Below are 21,624 nucleotides of genomic sequence, written 5' to 3' on the forward strand. Positions count from 1 at the left end.
AAAAAAAAAAAAAAAAGAGTCTCATGGATTTTCCTGCCCAAGCTGGCTTCAAATCATGATCCTCAGATCTGAGCTTCCTGAATAGTTAGAATTACAGGGGAGAGTCACTGGTGCCTGGCCTATGATGTTTTCAAAAAGAACATTTTCTACAGAATGAGGGGAAAAACCAAACAGAATGTTAGATTTTTGAAAAGTATACTAATAGTTCATTTTTTGTGATCTTCAACCTTATAGTTGTGAAGACTCTTCAATTTTGATTTTCTTTTTTATGCTGTGTGTGTGTGTGCACATGTGTGGTTGTGTGTATGTGTGTGTGTGCATGCATGTGCACACAAAGTGCCAGTTCTGGGGCTTGAACTCAGATCCTGGGCACTGTCCCTGAGCTATTTTACTCAAGGCTAGTATTCTACCACTTGAGTCACAGCTCCTCCTCCTGCTTTTTGGTTGTTAAGAGGTAAGAGTTTCATGGACTTTCTGTCTGAGCTGGCTTCAAACTGCAATCCTCAGATCTCAGTCTCCTGAATAGCTAAGGTTATGAGTGTAATTACAGCCATCATCACCTGGCTATCTCTATGATTTTTGTTTTGTTTTGTTTTGATTTTTAACTCTGGGCTTGGGCGCTGTCACTGTACTCTTCAGCTCAAGGCGAGCGCTCTACTGCTTGAGCCACAGCGCCACTTCCGGTTTTCTGGTGGTTTATTGGAGATAAGTGTCTCACAGACTTTTCTGCCCGGGCTGGCTTTGAACCGCGAGCCTCAGATCTCAGCCTCCTGAGTAGCTAGGATTACAGGTGTGAGCCACCAGCACCTGGCTCTCTATGATTTTTTTTAAGGATAGAGAAGAGATTTATTGCATGGCAAGGGAAGCCATTATGCTAATCAATGGTTTAGCGTATGAGCCTTCTGGAAGTTTAAGTGTAGAATCTTAAAGCCCTCGGCACTTCTCGATTACTGCTCTTATCTTCTTACACTAACTTTCTCCCTTAAGAGCTCAGGACCCTGAATTCTTTCAGAGGTATAAATGCTCTTCTGACTGGGGACTGTAGAAGTTCTCAGGGAGAGTCTTGCTGTCTATCAAGACAGACAAGCTGATCAGGCTTTTTTTGTTGTTGTTGGGACAGCAGGACTATAGTTGTCATGATATGAAGTGGCCATCATGTCTAAAAGGAGCTGGTACAAAGTTACTGCGTTGTAAGGATGAGGATACTCAGCAGCCACTTTGGCAGATCCAAGTCATAGCATTAAAAGTTACTGGTATCTGGGACCATTAAGTAAAAGAACTACCACAAATAATAAGAGCACAGCAGAGTCATTGATTAGGAAAAAAAAAATGACACTTGGTGGGGCGGACAATCAGGTAAAGATTGTATGAAAGCTGTCTATCACTTAGGGTTATCCTATTTATCTTATTTCTTTCTCATACTTCCTTTTCTGTCTTTGGAACCATGTCATTTAGGAGAAGAATGTCTTTAACTAGAGACATTTAGACTATGAAACTCTACTATCGAAAAAGGAAGCCACTAAATACATAGCTTTTTATATTTAAAGCCATTGAAATTAAGTTAAATAACAATTTCAAATGATCAATAGCCACGTGTGGCTAGTATCTATCACAGTGGACCATAGAATAAATAATATTATTAGTAATGTGCTCAGTAATTCTGATGCCATCATTTTTGTGCCTTAGATTTCACATCTGTAAATAAAAGTGGTTGGCTCTCAAAAGCTCCATCTTCTTTAGCTTTCTGGGTGATTTGTGATTCAGTGTTTTGGGTTTGCCTTCTTCCAACTTCCTCTTCCAACCTTTCTACTTAAGCTAGGGCAGAAATACCCAGAGGGAACATTAAACTGCTAATTTGTCAAGTTATATCACTTCCACTCCCTGCTCCCTTGGAGAAAGGGAACATGACCTGAGGGTACACTTACATTAGAGTACCTCACATCTATGCTGTACTTCATGGATCATAGAACTCTCACATTATCTCTTCATTCTATAGAATCAAAGAATACTGAAGTTGGAAGAGCCATAAAGGTCATCTCAATCTTCAGTGAGCATGAATTATATGGGAAGTTTATAGAGTGAAACTTTTGAGGACTTATGCCCTGGAGAATGATCTAGTACAAGCAGGTACTAGTGTTTCCTTAGCCCAAAAACCTGAATTACTAACACTAGCCAGACCACACTGTGAGAATACCTGTGTATTTTTATTTCTAAGTTACTTCATTATTGTTTTAAAAGTGATATACAGAGGGTTACCTTTACATACATCAGGTAATAAGCACATTTTCTATTGCATAGTATCATCTGTTCCCTCCTTCTTGCCAGTTCCCTCCTTCCCCTCTCCACCCACAGATTACATAGTTTACTTTCCTCAACTGTGCAGACAGTGTGCTCCACTGCTGCACTTTTCCATCATTTTTCCTCATCCCACCCTCCTCCATGTGTAAGGTAAAGTATACAGAATAAAGAATACAGAGTCCTCAGCAAATGAAAAAAAACATTAAGAAAAAAGTAGTTTGTTTTCATATCTTTGGAGTTTGTTTCAGTATGTGTATTATTATATACACATCCTGAAGAAGCGCTTGGGTATTGCACCTTTGTGATTCTTTCCTAAGACTATCCTCTTTTGGTCTCACTGTATGCGAATGTCTGGAATTCTGTGTAATTTGTCATATCCCAGTGTGTTTTAGATCTAACTTCCACATATCAGGGAGAACATTCACTGTTTATCTCTCTAGTCTTGGCTTACCATGATTTGTTCAAGTTCCATCAATTTCCCTGCAAATGACATTATTTTAGAGAATCCCTGTAAATCTTAGGTCCTACATGACTTCAGAGTTTAGGGAGCTCCTAACAGAGTATTTCCATCTTGGAATAGCTCTGACATTTAAAAGTTCTTCATACTGAACTCTTCCAAGTGGCCTAGTGCTATTTAGAGTTATATAATATTGGTATGCTTCTTTCCCCTAATAATAGTTCAGACTTATTCATTCAGAAAATTTAATGAGCACATATTATGCACAAAGTCTTATGTGAGGCATTGTGGATTCTGTAGTGAACAAGACCAATTTGACCTCTACCTTAAGAAGCTGACTCTGTGTAGTAGGGGAAATAATTAACCAATAAAAATGTAAATAAAGGTCAGGTGCCAGTGGCTCATGCCTGTAATCCTAGCTACTCAGGAGGATGAGATCTGAGGATCACGGTTCAAAGTCAAGAAAGTCTGTAAGACTCTTATCTCCAATAAACCACCAGAAAACTAGAAGTGGTACTGTAGCTCAAGTGGTAGAGCACTTGCCTTGAGCCGAAGAGCTCAAGGCCCAGAGTTCAAGCCCCATAACCGACACAAAAAAAAAAAAAGAAAAGAAAAGAAAAAGAAAACAAACAGAATGTTGTGCTAAAGAGTAGTAGGAAGCCAGGCTTCCTCATGCATATAATCCTAGCTGCTCAAGAGGCTGAGATCTTAGGATCACAGTTCAAAGTCAGCCTGAGTTGGAAAGTCTGTGAGATTCATATCCAATTAACCACCCAAAAGCCAAGAAGTAGAGTTGTAGTACAAATGGTAGAGCTCCAGCCATGAGCAAAAAAGCTAAAGGACAGTACCCAGCGCGCACACACACACACACACACACACACACACACACACACACACAAATATACACATATACATCACATACACATAAACAAAAGAGTAACAGGAAGAGTCAGTGCTATTTAGGATGGTCAGAGAAAAACTTCACTAGGAAGGTGACATTTAAGCTAAGATCTGAAACATAAGACACAGCAACTCAAATTGTTGTGAGGAGATAGTAAAAGAATATGATAAGTCCTATCTATCAGAAGAAAAGTGTATTAGGAGCCTAGTGTGCTGAATGGGAGAATGAGACAAGATGAAGTAGGTTTTAGGCAGGCAGCGATGTATGGGGTTTTTGTTGTTTGTTTTTGTTTTTGTCTGTTGTGGGGCCTGAACTCTGGGCCTGGGCACTGTCCCTCAGCTCTTCAGCTCAAGGCTAGCGCTCTACCACTTGAGCCACAGCACCACTTCTGGCTTTTTCTGCTTATGTAGTGCTGAGGAATCAAACCCAGGGCGTCATTCATGCAAGGCAAGCACTCTACCACTGAGCCACCTTCCTAGCCCCCTGATTTATGTTTTTATTTTTTTAAATTTATGTTTTTAATAGATCATTCTAAATGATATATGAATTGGAAGTGGGCAAAAGTAAAGTCAGAGACCAGTTAGGGGGACTTTGTGGTCATCCAGTCAACAAGTGAAGATAGACGAAGTAAGGTAGAGACAATAGAAATATAGATATTTGAGACTTACTATTCTATTCTTCAGAACTGTCTCTTTCCTAAGCTAATCATTTCAATTTGGTGTCCCTCTAATAACAGATTTGACTTCTTGTCTGTTTCTTTTCTGGAAGGCCTAATTTACCAGGATAGAACTTTCCCTCCAATGTGTCTATGAAGAAACCAGTTTTTATACCTATCTTTATGTTTTTATTGCTGGAGATCCAACCTAGAGTCTGTGAATGCTAGATACCCTTCCACTTGCCTTTCTCTCAGCAGTTCCTTCCTATTTGTGCCTTACTTGTGGTTGGAGGAAATTCAAGTATTTAATCTCTTTAACTACGTCTCTCTTATAAAGAAGTGAAGACTGTTCTTCCAGGTTACTAATCAATTATTGATCTTTTGAAAGTATGACTGCATTCATTGGGTTCCTATTGTGCCAGCTGTACTTGGAAGACACAGAGAAGAAGACATGATACTTGCCCTCCTAGAGGTCAGGGGGTAATGGAAAAGACCATATACATGTAATACATGGTGGGGAGGGGTTGCTTTTTTTTGGTCGGTCGTGGGGTTTGAACTCTGGGCTTGGGCGCTGTCCCTGCGCTCTTCAGCTCAAGGCGAGCACTCTACCACTTGAGCCACAGCACCACTTCCAGTTTTCTAGTGGTTTATTGGAGATAAGAGTCCCATGGACATTCCTGCTTGGGCTGGCTTTGAACGGAGATCCTCAGAGCTCAGCCTCCTCTGTAGCTAGGATTACAGTCGTGAGCCACTGTGAGATAAAGGGCCTTGGGAGGAAGGGAGAACTTTGAGCTTTGCTGTAGGAAGGGGAAAATCTACCTAGGAAGATTCTACAGATGTTAATTTTTTTTTGGGGGGGGGTCCGGTCATGGGGCCTGAACTCAGGGCCTGGGCACTGTCTCTCAGCTCTTCAGCTCAAGGCTAGCACTCTACCACTTTAGCCACAGCGCCACTTCCGGCTTTTTTTTTCTGCTTATGTGGTGCTGAGGAATTGAATGCAGGGCCTCATGAATGCAAGGCAAGCGCTCTACCACTGAGCCACCTTCCCAGCCCCTACAGATGTTAATTTGGATGTCCTAAGGCTAAAAGGTCAGGGAGTACATGGAGAGGCCAAGAATGACCTCCTTCAGAAGCTGGAGTTTATGAAATGACTTATAGAGAATAAGTCATGTGGTTCACTGGGAGAAGCTCTCTACAACTAGAGAACAAAAGGCTGTGAAGTATGGTGTCTTTTTGCCAAATAGGAGGATAGCTACATGGGTTTTTAGAAGAGGGAGAAGGAAAGGAAGTGAGGGAGCTAGAGGTGTGGCTTGCACGGAAGAGCACAGGTCTTGAGCAAAAAAGTTAACCACTATCACAGAGAGCTCATTCTTTCCACACAGCCAGGACAAACCATAGCCCCCCTGTCCTGGGAGGATGGGAGAGCAGAAAACTGCTATAGTCTGGCATGGCTCCCACGAAAGTGTATGCTAGCCTTAAGCCTACCTCCTTGGCTGATTAGGACTCTTTGGCTATAACCTAATGAGGTATGAGAAAAACAGAATCACCTTCTTAACTGCTCAGTCTTAAGCCTGAGAAGAACCACCAAAAGTCTCACTAGAGCCTCTCTGCAAGGACCTCCATACTTCCAGTAAAGAAAAGTAAATAAATTCAGAAGTAAAAAAAAATAGATTCTAGGCCTTTCTTTTTTCTTTCTTTCTTTTTTCTTTTCTTTCTTTCTTTTTTTTGTCGGTCGTGGAGCTTGAACTCTGGGCCTGAGCGCTGTTCCTCAGCTCTTCAGTTTAAGGCTAGCGCTATACCACTTGAGCCACAGCACCACTTCCAGTTTTCTGGTGGTTTATTGGAGATAAGAGTCTCAAGCACTTCCCTACCCAGGCTGGCTTTGAACTGTAATCCTCAGATCTCAGCCTCCTGAGAATAGCTAGGATTACAGGCATGAGCCACTGGTGCCTGGCAGATTCTAGGTCTTTCTTTAACAAATTGGCAACTTTAAGCCTGTAGGCAAAACTAGACAGGAATTAAGCTTAGATACTAAGTTTCCCACCAAAGCATAATTGTTTTTTAGTTGACACCTCTATTGTTTTTCCTATATATCAAGGCTGTTATTGTATATGTTGTTATTTTCTTATAGAAAAGTTAAAAAAGGGGGTGATTCTTATTTTTTAATATGATACATTTCAGCCATTTATATGACCTGTCTTGCCCTTATTATTATTTTTTTATTCTGGTGCTGGGATGGAACCCAGGGCCTTGTACACTCTAGGATGTGCTTTATTACTAAACTATATTCTAAACTCTGACCCTGTTAATTTTGTAGCTTTTTCTCCCAGTATGGAGGAAAGAGGTCTGGAGTCCATGTCCCTTTCCTTGCTCTCTGCAATCGACCCTGTAATAGCCTTTGAAGCTCAGAGTAGAGATCAAGTTGGATATTAAGAGTCCTAACAACCTGGAGGACCTGGGACCGTTACAGAAGGCTAATACCTTCTCCCCATTCTGTCCAACCCGGGGCCCCAGCCTGGTTTGTATGTCAGAGAAAGATGACACTGGAATAAGGTATCTATATTAATAATGTATAACTTGAGCCCATAGCCAAGGAGAGGAACTGACACTCTGTGTGTGTGCGCATGCACGCACGTGCTCATGAGCTCAAGTGAGATGTACTTTCTATGTACCAAGATCTATCTTAGGTGCTAAAGATTTTTGCAGTAAACAAGACAGACAAGGTCTCTGCTGTCATGGAGCTTACATACCAGTGAAGAATACGGTAAAGCCATGCAAAAATAAAATTAATGAGATGATTTCAAGTAATGGAATAGAGAAAAAAATCAAAACAGAATGATTTGATCATGTATTTCTAAAAAGGTAAGTTGCACTAGGTGTTGGTGGCTCACGTCTGTAATCCTAGGTACTCAAGAGGCTGAGATCATGGTTGAAGCCAAATTGGGCAGAAAAGTTCCCATGAGTCTCTTATTTTCAATGAACTACTCAAAAATATGAGAAGTAGCACTGTGGCTCAAAGTGGTAGAGTATTAACCTTGAGCATAGAGCTCAGAGACAGCACGTAGGCTCTGAGTTCAAGCCCCATAGCTGACCAGAAAAATTTTTAAAAAGGTAAGCTGTGAATAATATGTGATTCATGTATTTGTCAAGGACCTGTTTGAATTCTGGGCTCATATGTTTATGCTATTTTTGACCACATATTCATGTGCTAGCTTAGAGCCTAAAATGTTTCTATATTATAAGTGGGCTGGTATGTAGCACATGATGGGGATTTATGCATGGAGATATAGATGTCAGCAGTTAGCCATAACTGAAGACATTCTAAGTTCCTATGGCATTTGTCAGCGTACAGGTTATAGAAATAGCTTTCCTGGCATCCAGGGCCACTTGCCAGCTTCCTCACCCTTATTGCGTCTCACTTTAGAAAGCTTACTATGCTTGGCTCTTCTCAACCATATGAGGGGTAAAGCCAAGGAGAAGATAGTAACTGACTCACTGGACCAGAATCTGAAAGGAGGCTGATAATCTGCGTACCCTCTGTCAGTAAGAAAAGGCTTAGTTTCCCTGTCTGTCCCTGTCCTTCCTACTATGGGGGAATGAGTCCTTACTTGAAATTAGAACACTTGAGGATCTATTCTTGGCTCTGTCATTTATTATTGTATGACCTTGGCTGAGTGCTGCTTCTCTCTAGGTTTCAGTTTCCTCTTTTACAAGTACTCTGAGTAGTGAGGAAGGAGAGGAGAAGGAGGAGAGCTATGTCTAAAGGAGGGAGGGACATTTCAAGCAGAAGAAGCAATAGCATGAGCTAAAGTGTGGAGGTGAGCATGAGCTTTGTGCAAAAACAAAGCAAGAAGAACCCACTAACGGCAGTGGAATTGAAATATCTTTTTTTGTTGTTGGTGGTGGTGTGGGGCTTGAACTCTGGGCCTGGGCGCTGTCTCTCAGCTCTTCAGCTCAAGGCTAGTACTCTACCACTTGAGCCACAGTACCACTTCCAGTTTTCTGGTGTTTTATTGGACTTAAGAGTCTCACAGACTTTGCTACACAGGCTAGCTTTGCTCCCTCCTACCCCCGCCCCACTTTTTTTTTTTTTAAGTCAGGAGCCTCACTATGTAGCAAAGACTGGCCTGGACCTTGCTATGTAGCCCATGTTGGCCTTGAACTCATGATCCTCCTGCTTCAGTCTCCTAAGTACAATGATTTTAGGTGTGTACCACCAGGTTCAGCTACCAATGTACCTTATCAAAAAGAGTCACCATTTTGCCTTAATACTGCCCTAGGACAAAAGGAACCATCTTCCTGTTTTTATCAGCATAAAAAATAAGGCTCAGAAACACAGAATATATACATGTCTCAACTACCATACTGAAACCCTTTGATGGAATTAATACATACTTTAAAAAAATGAATGACAGGAAAGTAAAATAAGCTTGAATTGGAGGGAGGGAGGCAGGCACTAGCAAGAACAGGGAGGGCTAAAAAAAGGTGAATGAGGATTAATATGGTTATTTATTTTTATATATGAAAATAGAACAATTAAACTGTTAAAATTGTTTCAAGGGGCTGGGAATGTGGCTTAGTGGTGGAGTGCTTGCCTAGCATGCATGAGCCCCTGGGTTCAATTCCTCTGTAACATATAAATAAAATAAAATAATTTTTTTTTTTGGGTCTGGTCATGGGGGCTGAACTCTGGGCCTGGGCATTGTCCCTCAGCTCTTCAGCTCAAGGCTAGCGCTCTACCACTTGAGCCACAGCGCCACTTCTGGCTTTTTTTCTTTATGTGGTGCTGAGGAATCGAACCCAGGGCCTTGAGCATGCAAGGCAAGCACTCTACCACTGAGCTACCTTCCCAGCCCAAAAAATAAATTTTTAAAAAGATTATTTTAAGAAGCAGGAGTAGGATGGGGAGAATGATAGAAGGGGTGAAGTTGACAGCATTACATGGGTTACATCTGTGGCAATGAATCATTCTTTGTACAATTAACATATACTAATAAAAATAATAAAATAAATAAGGATCAGAGATGGACAGTGAACTTTCCAATGATACATCACATGTGCATTTTTCTTTTCTTGCCAGTCCTAGGGCTTGAATTCAGGGCCTGGAAACCATCACTGAGCCTCTTTATGCTCAAGGTTAACACTCTATCACTTGAACCACAGTGCCACTTCTGGCTTTTTCTTTTTCTTTCTTTCTTTTTTTTTGTCAGTTGTGGGGCTTGAACTCTGGGCCTGAGTGCTGTCCCTCAGCTCTTTAGCTCAAGGTTAGCACTTTGCCACTTGAGCCACAGCACCACTTCCAGTTTTCTGGTGGTTTATTGGACATGAGTCTCATAGACTTTCCTGCCTGATCTGGCTTTAAACTGTGATCCTCTGATCTTAGCCTCCTGAGTAGCTAGGATTACAGGTGTGAGCCACCATGCCCAGCCCCAAGTATATGAAGTATCTTGAGGGGCCAAAGTATCTGTTCAGTCAGCTCAAGGTGTGTGGTAATTGGTTCACCATTACAGGACTTAGGCTTTAGTGTTAACAGATGTATTTTATGACTGCTCCTATTGTGAAGATGAAATTATATCCCTAATCATTGGTTCTTTCTGGTATATCTCAGGGAAGGAAATGAGCCTGGGGAGGCTGCCCAGATCACATACCGTGAGCTTCTGGTCCAAGTATGTCGGTTCAGCAATGTTCTTCGTAAACAGGGTGAGTGTGGGGGTGTGGGAAAGGAGCTGGAGGGCTTGGCTTTGGAGTATCTGAGGATCTGTTGGGAGAGATGGAAGGAACCTAGTAACAGAAATAAAAAAGTTAGCTAACTGGGAAAGGGGACATCTGGATGGGTGTGGACAAGTAGCAGCAGGAAGGATCAACAGGCCTGGTCTGTGCCTTTTACCTGCAGGCATTCGGAAGGGTGACCGAGTGGCCATCTACATGCCCATGATCTTGGAGCTTGTGGTAGCCATGTTGGCATGTGCCCGCCTTGGGGCTTTGCATTCCATTGTGGTAAGAATTTGGGCTGGGGAAGAGGGAGCAGGTGGGGGGGGCGGTGGAGATGAGATTTGGGGGTGGATTGGATCTGGATGATGAAAGATTTTAGAGTGCTAACTTCATAGCTCAAAATCAGTTATCCCTGGTTTGGAGATGCTGTTTCATGAGCAATTCTTTTTCTTCTTTATTTAATCTCTAGGCCTTTCCGTTCCCCTTCAGTTTTTCTTTCCTTCTCTAGTTTGCAGGCTTCTCTGCAGAGTCTCTATGTGAAAGAATTCTGGATTCCAGTTGCAGTATTCTCATCACTACAGGTGACTAATTCCCTCCCCCCTTCTCCAGAATTCCCCTATACCTTGACTCTTGGTCTCTATTCAGCTTGTTGACTTGGGTCTAATTAGGAAGGAGGGTCCAGGGACTGCTTGCCCTTGCTCTCTTGGTCCCACCTCAGCTAACTCTCAGCAGCCCAAATCATCTGGAAGAGCCAAGGTCAAGAGACCCACTAAGGAAGGGCCTTATGGACATGGAGCCTACTGGGGATTTGGGTGCCTACTAAGGCCTGGAATATCTGTTGCTCCCCAAAGATGCCTTCTACAGGGGGGAAAAGCTTGTGAACCTGAAGGAGCTGGCTGATGAATCCCTGGAGAAGTGTCAGGAGAAGTGAGTATGCTCACCTCTTAGCTACTGCCCGGGGTGGACTGGGCCTTTCTCCAGTGCCAGCTTTCCTTTGCCCCTCCTACTGTGGATATGGGGTGAGGATCTTGCCAACTTCTCTTTAGAGCCAACTAGACTACTATTTCAGGCTTTTATCTCCTCCAGGGGTTTCCCAGTGAGATGCTGCATTGTGGTCAAGCACATAGGGCGAGCAGAGTTGGGCATGGGTGATTCCTCCAGCCAGTCTCCCCCAATTAAGAGGCCATGTCCCGATGTCCAGGTGAGTTTGGCACTACTATGCTCTCTTCTGGGCTCAAATTTTCTACTATTTCTTGCTTAAGAAGTTCCCAATGTCTTCCTTCCATCATAATGCTGAGGATCTGGAAACAATCCTGAGTGCTTTCTCTGGCAGGGCTAATTGGGAGCAAGGGACTTTGACCTTGAATATGAGTAGACAGGTCCCTGGGTCTCAAAGAACTAAGGATGAGAAGTTGTGAAGGAGACTCCTGTGTTGGTCAGGGTATCTTAACCAGCATGCCGGACTCTCAGGGGTTGGACTTGGGTTGGAAATGTGTCACTTCTGTATCACCTGGGTGACTATATGGAGTCACTTGGCTAGACTGTGACCTGGGTGGGATACGTTTGTGGCCTAGGGGATGCCTACTATGGAGGGACTAGACTCCAGCCTTTAAGATGGCTGTTAGCTTTGGATCCAGTGCTTCTGGTGAGAGCAGAAAAAAAGCCCAATGGTGACTTCCAGGTCTGAGAGGTATAGATATGGAAATTAGGTGATCAAAAGGACAGAGGTTTACTTAGATTGTATGAATGAAAGGGTGCTGACTTGTCTTGGGACTAGAGAGGCTATAGTTTAGCAAGACTGGAAATTCTAATCAGTATTAGAGATTCTGCTGGATTCAGGATGAGGAAAATTGAGGCTGGGAAGAAGTGAGAGGGGCGTCGGGGGGAATGGGTATCCAGGAGTTAGGGCATATTTACCCTTTCCTGCTCTATTTCTTGGACCCTGCTCATCAGGCTTTCCATTCCATGGGCTCTTAACAGGGTAAGCTGAAAGAAAAATCCAAGCGCATCCAGCCCCAGGTACATTTCCGCTCTGCCTTGGGCACTGCTTCCCTGTGTGCTTGTCTGTGAATCCATCTGTTCTTTGTCTGTTTGCCTCAGTGAGGTGTGTTGTCAGTTCTAACCCCTTGACTTCTACACTACTCCGAAGGGTTGTAAAATCAAATGTTTGTTTCTACCTTTGTCAATTGGCATAGAACAAGGATCCCAGAGATGTAGCAACAGACATCTGATTTCACAACAGCTGCCCAGGTCTTTTATGGGAAAGAGGGCCAGGAAACCTGTCAGTAAGCGTTTGTTTCTGTGCCCTCAGATGGTGTAGAGCCAGAAGAGACAAAGACAGGTAGAGGAGGTACAGTCCAAGACTCTAGGGTCTGTTATCATTTAGGGAGTTAGATATGTATTATAAGTGAAAACAAAAGTTTTATACAAGACAGATTTATGGGATGTATTGAGATTTACGAAATGTACATAACTCTAACTTGAACAAAATCATTTTGTAGGAGGTTCTAAGAAGGGATATCCATAAGTGGGTGCATGTAGAAGATCATTACATAGGAGTGGGCTTGGCATTCAGTAGTCCATTTTAAAGATCTCTAATAAAGGGGCTGGGAAGGTGGCTCAGTGGTAGAGCACTTACCTTGCATGCCTGAGGCCCTGGGTTCGATTCCTCAGCACCACATAAGCAAAAAAAGAAAAAAGCCATAAGTGGTGCTGTGGCTCAAGTGGTAGAGCGCTAGCCTTGAGCTGAAGAGCTGAGGGACAGAATTCAGGCCCCATGACCGGACCCCCCCCCAAAAAAAATCTCTAATAAAGGGCTGGGGATGTAGCTTAGAGTGCTTGCCTAGCATGCATGAAGCCCTGAAATTGATTCCTCAGTGCAAATAGAAAAAGACAGAAGTGGTGCTGTGGCTCAAGTGGTAGAGAGCTCGCCTTGAGCAAAAAAAAGAAGCTCAGGGACAGTGCCCAAGCCCTGAGTTTCAGCCCCAGGACTGGCAAAAAAAAAAAAAAAGTCACCTCTCCTCTCTAGGCTTCATTTCACTCATCAGAAATAGAGATGATAATACATGCTTAAAAAAGAAAGTGAGGAGCTGGGCACCGGTGGCTCACGTCTGTAATCCCAACTACTCAGGAGGCTGAGATCTGAGGATCATGCTTCAAAGCCAGCCTGGGCAAGAAAATCTGTGAGAGTCTTATCTCCAATAAACTACTAGAAAACCGGAAGTGGTGCTGTGGTTCAAGTGGTAGAGCGCTCACCTTGAGCTGAAGAGCGCAGGGACAGCGCCCAAGCCCAGAGTTCAAACCCCACAACCAACCAAAAAAAAAAAAAGTGAGTGTCTAGGAAGGTGGCTCAGTGGTAGAATGCTTGCCTTGCATGCACAATGTCCTGGGTTTAATTCCTCAGTACCACAGAAGCAGAAAAAGCGGGAAGTGGTACTGTGGCTCAAGTGGTAGAGCGCTAGCCTTGAGCTGAAGAGCTGAGGGACAGCGCCCAGGCTGAGTTCAGGCCCCATAACTGACAAAAAAAAAAAAAGAGACAGAGAGTTTCTTTCCTAAAACAAAACATAAAGCCCACTGTTCCTGTGAACGTTAACATCATCACAGGTTACCATACTCAAAGTCTGCTACAATTAGTCTCTTATGCTAATGGTACATATGTACATATAAGCCCCTTTTGTCTATTCTCATTAGTATGGTAGAGACAGATCTGATTTCTTGAGAATGTGGCTTTCTTTTTAAAACTCAAATACAGGTGGGGAATGTGGCTTAGTGGTAGAGTGCTTGTCTAGCGTGCATGCATGAAGTCCTGGGTTCAATTCCTCAGCACCACATAAACAGAAATAGATGGAAGTGGTGCTCTGGCTCAAGTGGTAGAGTGTTAACCTTGAGCAAAAGAAGCTCAGGGACAGTGCTCCAGGACTGGCAAAAAAAAAAAATAAAACTCAAACACAAACTTGTTTTGTGTGTGTGTGTGTGGTATTGGGGCTTGAACTCAGGGCTTTGCACTTGCTATCCTGACACTCTACCACTTGAGTGATACCTCTAGCCCTGATTTTCATTGGTAATTTTTGAGATAGGATCTGGCTTCTCACCTACATGCATGCTGGGATCATAGGTATGGCACATCATCGAATTCAGCTACTTTCTGTGAAGATAGTCACAAACTCTTCCTAACCTCAGACTTCCAAGTGGCTAGGATTATGTGTAAGCCACTGGGCCTAACCACTTCTTTTGAAAAGAGTTAACTAATAATGATTTAGAGTACAGGAGCTGTAGCCAGATGATCTGGATTCAAATTCTGGCTCTGTCACCTGAAATAACAGCATCACCAAAGAAGCAGACATGTTATTTAAGCTTTCACTTTAGTTTATTTAAGCTTTCACCCATCTGTAAGATAACTATAATAATTGACCTATTCTATAGGCTTTTTTCAATCTATGTGAGGTGCTTGGCATATAGTAACCACTCAATCAATGTTAGGTGTTATTGTTTCCCCTTTCTCCTTAACATAGCACACAGACTGGCATTTCTAAAAATAAGATAGAAAACAAATAAGAAACTTAATTCTACTTCAGGCTCAGGCTTCTGAGCTTTTATTTCTTGGGGGCAAAAAAAAAAATCAGTTACCAAAACTCAAAGAACCTAACAATAGACTTACAAAGTCCAGGGTCTAAAAACAGCATTAAAATCTGCAGAAACCTTGGCAGAACTCCAAACACTTTTATCCTTCTGAAACCTTCAAAGGAGGGACTGGTATAGTTTGCAGGTGCACTCTTCAACCATATCACCTATGAGCTCCTTCATATTCCTTTTGTAAGAACAGCTGCCCTAATCTAAGGACAAGGGCCAACTCCTCAATTTTTATTTTAGAAAACTGAAACCTTTTCCTGGTTCAAAGCCCTGGGCCTAGTTTACATCAGGAAGTCATCCTGCTTCCCGGTGCTCATTACCAGCTCTACACCTGGAGTGCCACACCTCCTCCACTCCTCCCTAAACACACATAACTTCACAAAGGAAACAGTTTTGTCAGATTACAAGATGACGCCTCATTGCACAGCCACAGTATAACTATGTCTTACATTATGATAATTTACAGTACTTTAGATCTGCACATTTTATATAAAGCAATATTGACATGGTTCTGCTTACATTCATAACTGCCCTCAGCTCAAGCAACCACTTGGCAGGAAATGTAAGAAAGAATTCATGTGATAATGTACGCATAAACTCATATAGATCTTCCACTGAAAAATGGAATATGTTTTATGCTTTTTGCTAGGGCTGCTTATTCTCTTTCTCTATGTCTCTCTCCTTTTTCTCTCTCAGTCTCTCTCTGTGTTGGTTGTAGGGCTTGAACTCAGGGCCTGACACTCTTACCACTTGAGCCACAACTCCACTTCCCATTTTTTTGCTAATTAATAATTGGAGATAAGAGAGTCATGGACTTTTCTGCCTTGGCTGGATTCAAACCACAATCTACAGATCTCAGCTTTCTGAGTTGCTAGAATTACAAGCATGAGCCACTAGCACCAGGCCTTCCTTATAGTAGCACCCTTACTTGAACTGGGATTGTCAGTCTTACGAGGCTCAACTGACAAAAACTTGTAAGTTCTTAGGACTAAGAGTCCCATCGTTAGTCATTTTATAATTTAACAAGGTATGTGTCTAACACTGGGAAATTCTGAAACCAGATATGCACTTAATAAGTTAGCATGGATCCATGTTATAGGGGAAGGACATTTCTGTCATATAACCATGTCTGTCTGCCAGCCAGGGTCATAGGAACAGTCAAGAATCTAATGTCTATGAAAGAGCTTTCAGGCAGCTAAAGCAAGCCCCAAACATCAGATGCTTAAATTTATCTCCCATTGGTCATTGAACTTAACCTTATCCCTTCTGACATCCATCAGTCTTGCCCCAATCTCTAACTCCTGAGATAATCCAAGGCTTGCTATTTATTAGATAGTATCTTTTCTTTTTTGATGTTTCAAAAATCCTGTGAAACCATTAGAGCAGGAATGATTATCTTCCTTTTAAATAAGATGGACGTGAAATAGAGTGATTTAAGTCATATAGCTAGGAAGTGACAAAATTGACATTGAAATCTAGTGTAGTTTTGGGACAAATTCAAGGAATCCAATTTTACCCAACAAAGAACAGTCTGAAAAAAAATTGGCATTTAAAGAAGAAAGAAAAGTAGTTTCATAGGAACTTAGAGAACGTTTAGAATAACAGACCCAGAAGCCATTAAAGACAATCAGGTGTACGAAGACACTCTTTTCCTGGGAGGAATCCCCTGGGTTTTCCTCCATCAATTCGAAGCAAGGCTTCCTGCTTCAAGCTGATGGAGAAAAAGGCTTCCTGCTGAATGAAACCTGTTTCCATGAGAGAGGTTGCTATGGGTGACCCCACTGATTATCCATGCTAGAAAGGTAGGAGAGACGCTTCAGAACTGGATGGGAAATGGACATGTAGTTAAAGTGCTTGATTTCTTTCACAACTAACTACCAAGGTCAAGTACCCACTTCATCTGCAGTCTCTGACTGACTTTGCTTTTCTGAATTGTATGGTGTCCATATTCCTACTGATAATCTATTAGTTCCATAGTACATATGTGTGTATGCAGGCTGTGTGTGGTTATTCATCTAACAAAAATTTACTAAATGTCTTTTGAGTGTCAGGAACTTTTACCAGATGTTGGGGAGGAGAAAGACATGTCACTACCCTCCTAGAAATCACTAGCTAGTTGGGAGAGTCAATAATCAAGGAAATGATTAAATAAAATAACTGAAAAGTATGTTCTATGTAGAAAAGACATGTGGTGCTGTGATTAACAATAATAGCAGGGGGTGGGATTGGAATCTATCAGATACTATTCAGGTAAAACCTTTATAAGGTGACATTTCAGCTGAGAACTGGAGGATAAAAAGGAAGGGTCCCTCCTCAGCCTGGGGCCAGGCGAGAGAAGTTCTGGAGTAAAGGCAGAGAAAGGATGGCGAGATGGTAGGAGTACCCAGGAAGTCTGCCATTCTGTTCCTGTTCTATCCCATTACATCCTTCTCTTCCCTCCTTCCCTTCCTACACCTCCACCTACCAGTCCTATACCACTCCTCCAGGTGCCAGGTAGGGGTATCTCTTACCCTGTTTTGAACTATTCACAGTTCTTTCCTCTCTATTCCTATCTTCCTCTCTCTGCAGATCTCCTGGAACCAAGGGGTTGATTTTTGGTGGCATGAACTCATGCAAGAAGCTGGGGATGAATTTGAGCCTGAGTGGTGTGATGCTGAGGATCCACTCTTCATCTTGTACACCAGTGGCTCCACAGGCAAACCTAAGGCAAGTGTGTGTGTGTGTATTGTATAGGGATGAAAAATGTTTATCATATATTATCATTCAGTCCTGTAATTCCAGGAACCCAAGGTGATTTTAGGAGAAGGAGAGAGGGAGAAAGGGAGAAGAAGGGTGGGGGGTTGGGAGAGAGAACTAAAAGTAAAGGCTGTGCATGCAATAGAGGCATTTTTGGTTACCTTGTGGGCCCAACCCTGAATGTCATATTAAATTGAATTGAGAAAAATCCTCAATCACTAGATGTTGAGACAAGTTGAGTGGGGCTTCCATAGTGCAAAAAAAGTAGAAAGGATGAATTCATGTGGATGAAATGGGTGTTCTATTCCCATTTTCACATGGTTGGTTGAAGGAGTGAAGGAGAGCAGTCCTGTAAACTCACGACCAAGGGTGAACACAGAGATCCTTCTTGGGCTTTTAAGACCATACCTCTCAGTCATTTCCTTCTTCACAACATATTATTAACATCTAGTCCTCTACTATAGCACAGCTCACAATATAGACTACTAGATTTGAATAAGTTAGGGGTGATATGCATATATAATTGGTATGGATGGCTCAGAAATTATGATCTGAGGGTGTGTGTAGAAATGTGATAAAGAAATTGGGAGACAGATGAAGTGAAGAGGGTTTGGGCAGGGCCAGAGGGTCTTCTTCCAGCCTCCATTTGTCAGACCTATTAAATGAGACCTATTCTTTCCACAGGGTGTAGTACACACAGTTGGGGGCTACCTGCTCTATGTGGCTACGACTTTCAAGTATGTGTTCGACTTCCACTCAGAGGATGTGTTCTGGTGCACAGCAGATATTGGCTGGATCACTGGCCATTCCTATGTCACCTATGGGCCACTGGCCAATGGTGCCACCAGTGTTTTGGTGAGAAGGGAGATAGAGCATGGAGATTATTCTGGGTAACTGCCCCTTAAGACTACTTAGTCTAGAAGCAGAGGGACTTAGACCAAGTGATGCATTTCATAGAGAAAGAGGAGTCCTGAGAGGGTTATATGTCTTTATAGGTTGATGCCTTGGTTTGTTTGGTCAGAGTGAAGAACGGTTGGTCAGAAAGAAAAAAAAAAGAATAAACTTGAGGCCATAGTAGCAGAATAAAGGACTTTTGGGAGGGCCCAGGAATAATCAGCTTTCACTGGGGTCAGTTTGAAGGGATTCCCACACACCCAGATGTGAGCCGCCTGTGGAGCATTGTGGACAAATACAAGGTGACCAAGTTCTACACAGCACCCACAGCCATCCGTCTGCTCATGAAGTTTGGAGATGAGCCTGTCACCAAGTGAGACTCCCTTCCCCAGTTGTTGTCCCTTAGGTATCCTTCAGATCTGTGTGGTCCTTTTGTACCATTTCTTTCTTTTCATTATCCCAACTCTCTGACCTGGGAGTCAGGGAGAGGGGGCCAGAGAAGAGTTGGGCATGTGTATCCTGGCTCTTAGTGGTACTCAAGACTTTCCTCTCTCCCCATTTCTCTGCTCAAGGCATAGCCGGGCATCCTTGCAGGTGCTAGGCACAGTGGGTGAACCCATCAACCCTGAGGCCTGGTTGTGGTACCACAGAGTAGTAGGGGCCCAGCGCTGCCCCATTGTGGACACCTTCTGGCAAACAGAGACAGTGAGTAAGGGTTCCAGAAAGCAGGGGCTGAGGGACAATGCGGGAAGACTGACTCTGACCCCTAATCTCTGACTTCTACAGGGTGGCCACATGCTGACCCCCCTCCCTGGTGCCATACCCATGAAACCTGGTTCTGCGGTGAGTGAAGTTCCCCTGTAGTCCTAGGCCTGGCAGGGGTAGGGTTTTGATGCTTTGGCCTTCTATAGAGTGGACCAATAGCTATGAGAACTTTGGGTCTTTGGGGCTCCATGGCAATTGAATCAGTTGCCTCATTCCTTTTCTTGGGACCTCTCTCCTATTTTCTTCTAGGCCTTCCCATTCTTTGGTGTAGCTCCTGCAATCCTGAATGAGTCTGGGGAAGAGTTAGAAGGTGAAGCTGAAGGTTATCTGGTGAGCCCCTAGTCTTTGGGAAGGGAAAAGACTTCAAGGGCAATCTTTCTAGATACTTTGCCTTCATTTCTGTCTATTGGTGTGTAAGCTCTTAAGGACATTTTTAGAGGCTATATAGAGATTTCTGATGGCTCTCTTTTGGGCCAAGAAGACTTGACCCAGTTCTTCCTTTGATAAACATTCTAGAGAAAAGAGGCTTCGTAATGTGGTAGGACAATCATGTAAGCTCTGAAGCCAGCCTGCCTGTGTTCAAATCCTAACTCGGCTTCTTCTGTGAACACAGAGGCCTTTGAACCTAAATATGCTCATTCATCAAATTGGTTATAATAGTATAGATAGATAATCATATTTTCCTACAGGTGCTTGATTAAATTAAGTAACTCATGCAAAGGGATTAGCCTGGAACCTAGCAACTAATAATACCCAATAAATGTTAGCTGCTGTAGTTTTTAATTTTTATTTTTATTATCTTAAAGTATTGTTCAAAGGGGCTTTCACTCAAATCAGTTTATAACTACAATGCATCTTGATCAATATTAACCTTTAGTTGCTGTAATTTTGTGATAGGATCACACCACATGTCACTTTTCCAAGGTCAAGTCAATAACAGGGACAGGACTAGAATCTAGGACCTCTGGGTTCAGGTTAGAGTTCTGTACCTCCCATCAGTCTGATGCTGCAGAATGTTATATGTTGGGAACTATTTATTCACTCAGGTGTAGGACCTACTTCTTTTACATGACTGTTTTCATTTGTAGTAAATTGGATCTGCTTCTCTGAAGGAGAGGTTAGAATTTACTGAATGCTTATCACTAAGGCACACCTCAGGTAGTTTCAACATACTATTAATTTAATACAATAACTTTAGAAGAAACTATTTTCTCAGACTGATGGGTGAAAGTCCCGAGGCTCAGAGTAGTTACTTGCCTAGGTAAATTGGCAGTTAGGATTTCCAAGCCAGGATCATCCATTTCCAAAACCTATCCTACCTCTCAGTAATGACATTTAGAGTGTTTTTCTTTAATTTAGCAAAGCTGTGAGACAGCCTAGAAGATGAGATCACTGTGCTTCTTCACGTCCCAGGTGTTTAAGCAGCCTTGGCCTGGGATCATGCGTACAGTTTATGGGAACCACACACGCTTTGAAACCACATACTTTAAGAAGTTCCCTGGGTACTACGTGACAGGAGATGGTAAGATTTGGATATCCTGTCCCCATACTTCTTCTTTTTTTGGGGGGGTGGGGGATCCAGCTGTGGGCCTGAACTCTGGGCCTGGGCGCTGTCCCTCAGTTCTTCAGCTCAAGGCTAGTGCTCTACCACTTGACCACAGCACCACTTCTGGCTTTTTTCTTTTTGCTTATGTGGTGCTGAGAAATCGAACCCAGGGCCTCATGCATACAAGGCAAGCGCACTACCACTGAGCCACCTTCCCAGCCCCCCCATACTTCTTGTTAAGACATGCATCTTCACTTTCCATTAAAAAGTCTCTGTAGTAATAACCACTGTACAAAAGATAATCAGAGCTGAGTACCAGTGGCTAACACCTGTAATCCTAGCTACTCAGGAGGCTGAGATCTGAGGATCGTGGTTCAAAGCCAGCCCAGGCAGGAAAGCCGTGAGTCTTTTATCTCCAATTAACCACCAGAAAACCGGAAGTGGCGCTGTGGCTCAAGAGGTCGAGCACTTGCCTTGAGCTGAAGAGGTCAGGGACAGCAACCCAAGTCGAGTTCAAGCCCCACCACTGACAAAAAAAAAAAAGATAGAGGGGCCAGGTGCCAGTGGCGCAGCCTATAATCCTAGCTACTCAAGAGACTGAGATCTGAGGATCAAGATTCAAAGCCTAGGCAGGAAAGTCTGTAAGACTCATACCTAATTAACCACCTGAAAACCTAAAGTGGAGCTGTAGCTCAAATGGTAGAGAGTCACCTTGAACTGAAGAGCTCAGGACAGCACCCAGGCCCAAAGTTCAAGTCCCACAACTGACAAAAAAAAAAAAAATCGTCAGAGAAGGCTTCCAAGGCTTCCTGGATTTAAGTAGAGATGCAACCAGGGACTGGTTAAAGTAAGAGTATTGCACGGGGTGGAAAACAAACTTGAAATACATGAGGCTTAGACTGAAGCTAGTTGGCAGAATTGTGCTGAGCACCTGGAGACACAGTACTTGAAGCTGGAGAGGTAGAGAAAATACAGTGTTGTGGCCACAGTGAGCAGTCTGGATTTTATTCAAAGTATAGTAGCAGACTTTT

General features: G+C 42.9%; 1 protein-coding gene across 2 annotated transcripts in view; it reads left to right on the forward strand.

Moving 5' to 3' along the window:
* The window catches only part of Acss2 (acyl-CoA synthetase short-chain family member 2), a 52,125-nt gene that overhangs the window by 27,386 nt on the left and 3,115 nt on the right, over positions 1 to 21,624 (forward strand). The window contains exons 3-15 of one of the 2 annotated variants that reach the window (XM_013011034.1): positions 9,920 to 10,011; positions 10,205 to 10,308; positions 10,532 to 10,604; positions 10,875 to 10,950; positions 11,110 to 11,224; positions 12,004 to 12,042; positions 17,221 to 17,358; positions 18,073 to 18,243; positions 18,522 to 18,655; positions 18,855 to 18,987; positions 19,069 to 19,125; positions 19,297 to 19,377; positions 20,461 to 20,569. In XM_013011034.1, the coding sequence (XP_012866488.1) occupies positions 9,920 to 10,011; positions 10,205 to 10,308; positions 10,532 to 10,604; positions 10,875 to 10,950; positions 11,110 to 11,224; positions 12,004 to 12,042; positions 17,221 to 17,358; positions 18,073 to 18,243; positions 18,522 to 18,655; positions 18,855 to 18,987; positions 19,069 to 19,125; positions 19,297 to 19,377; positions 20,461 to 20,569 (1,322 nt within the window). The remainder of the gene's footprint in view (positions 1 to 9,919; positions 10,012 to 10,204; positions 10,309 to 10,531; positions 10,605 to 10,874; positions 10,951 to 11,109; positions 11,225 to 12,003; positions 12,043 to 17,220; positions 17,359 to 18,072; positions 18,244 to 18,521; positions 18,656 to 18,854; positions 18,988 to 19,068; positions 19,126 to 19,296; positions 19,378 to 20,460; positions 20,570 to 21,624) is intronic. The other variant, XM_013011035.1, reaches the window with a different exon arrangement.

The sequence above is a fragment of the Dipodomys ordii genome, unplaced genomic scaffold (assembly GCF_000151885.1).
Source record: "Dipodomys ordii isolate 6190 unplaced genomic scaffold, Dord_2.0 Scaffold13, whole genome shotgun sequence".
NCBI classification, from domain to species: domain Eukaryota; kingdom Metazoa; phylum Chordata; class Mammalia; order Rodentia; family Heteromyidae; genus Dipodomys; species Dipodomys ordii.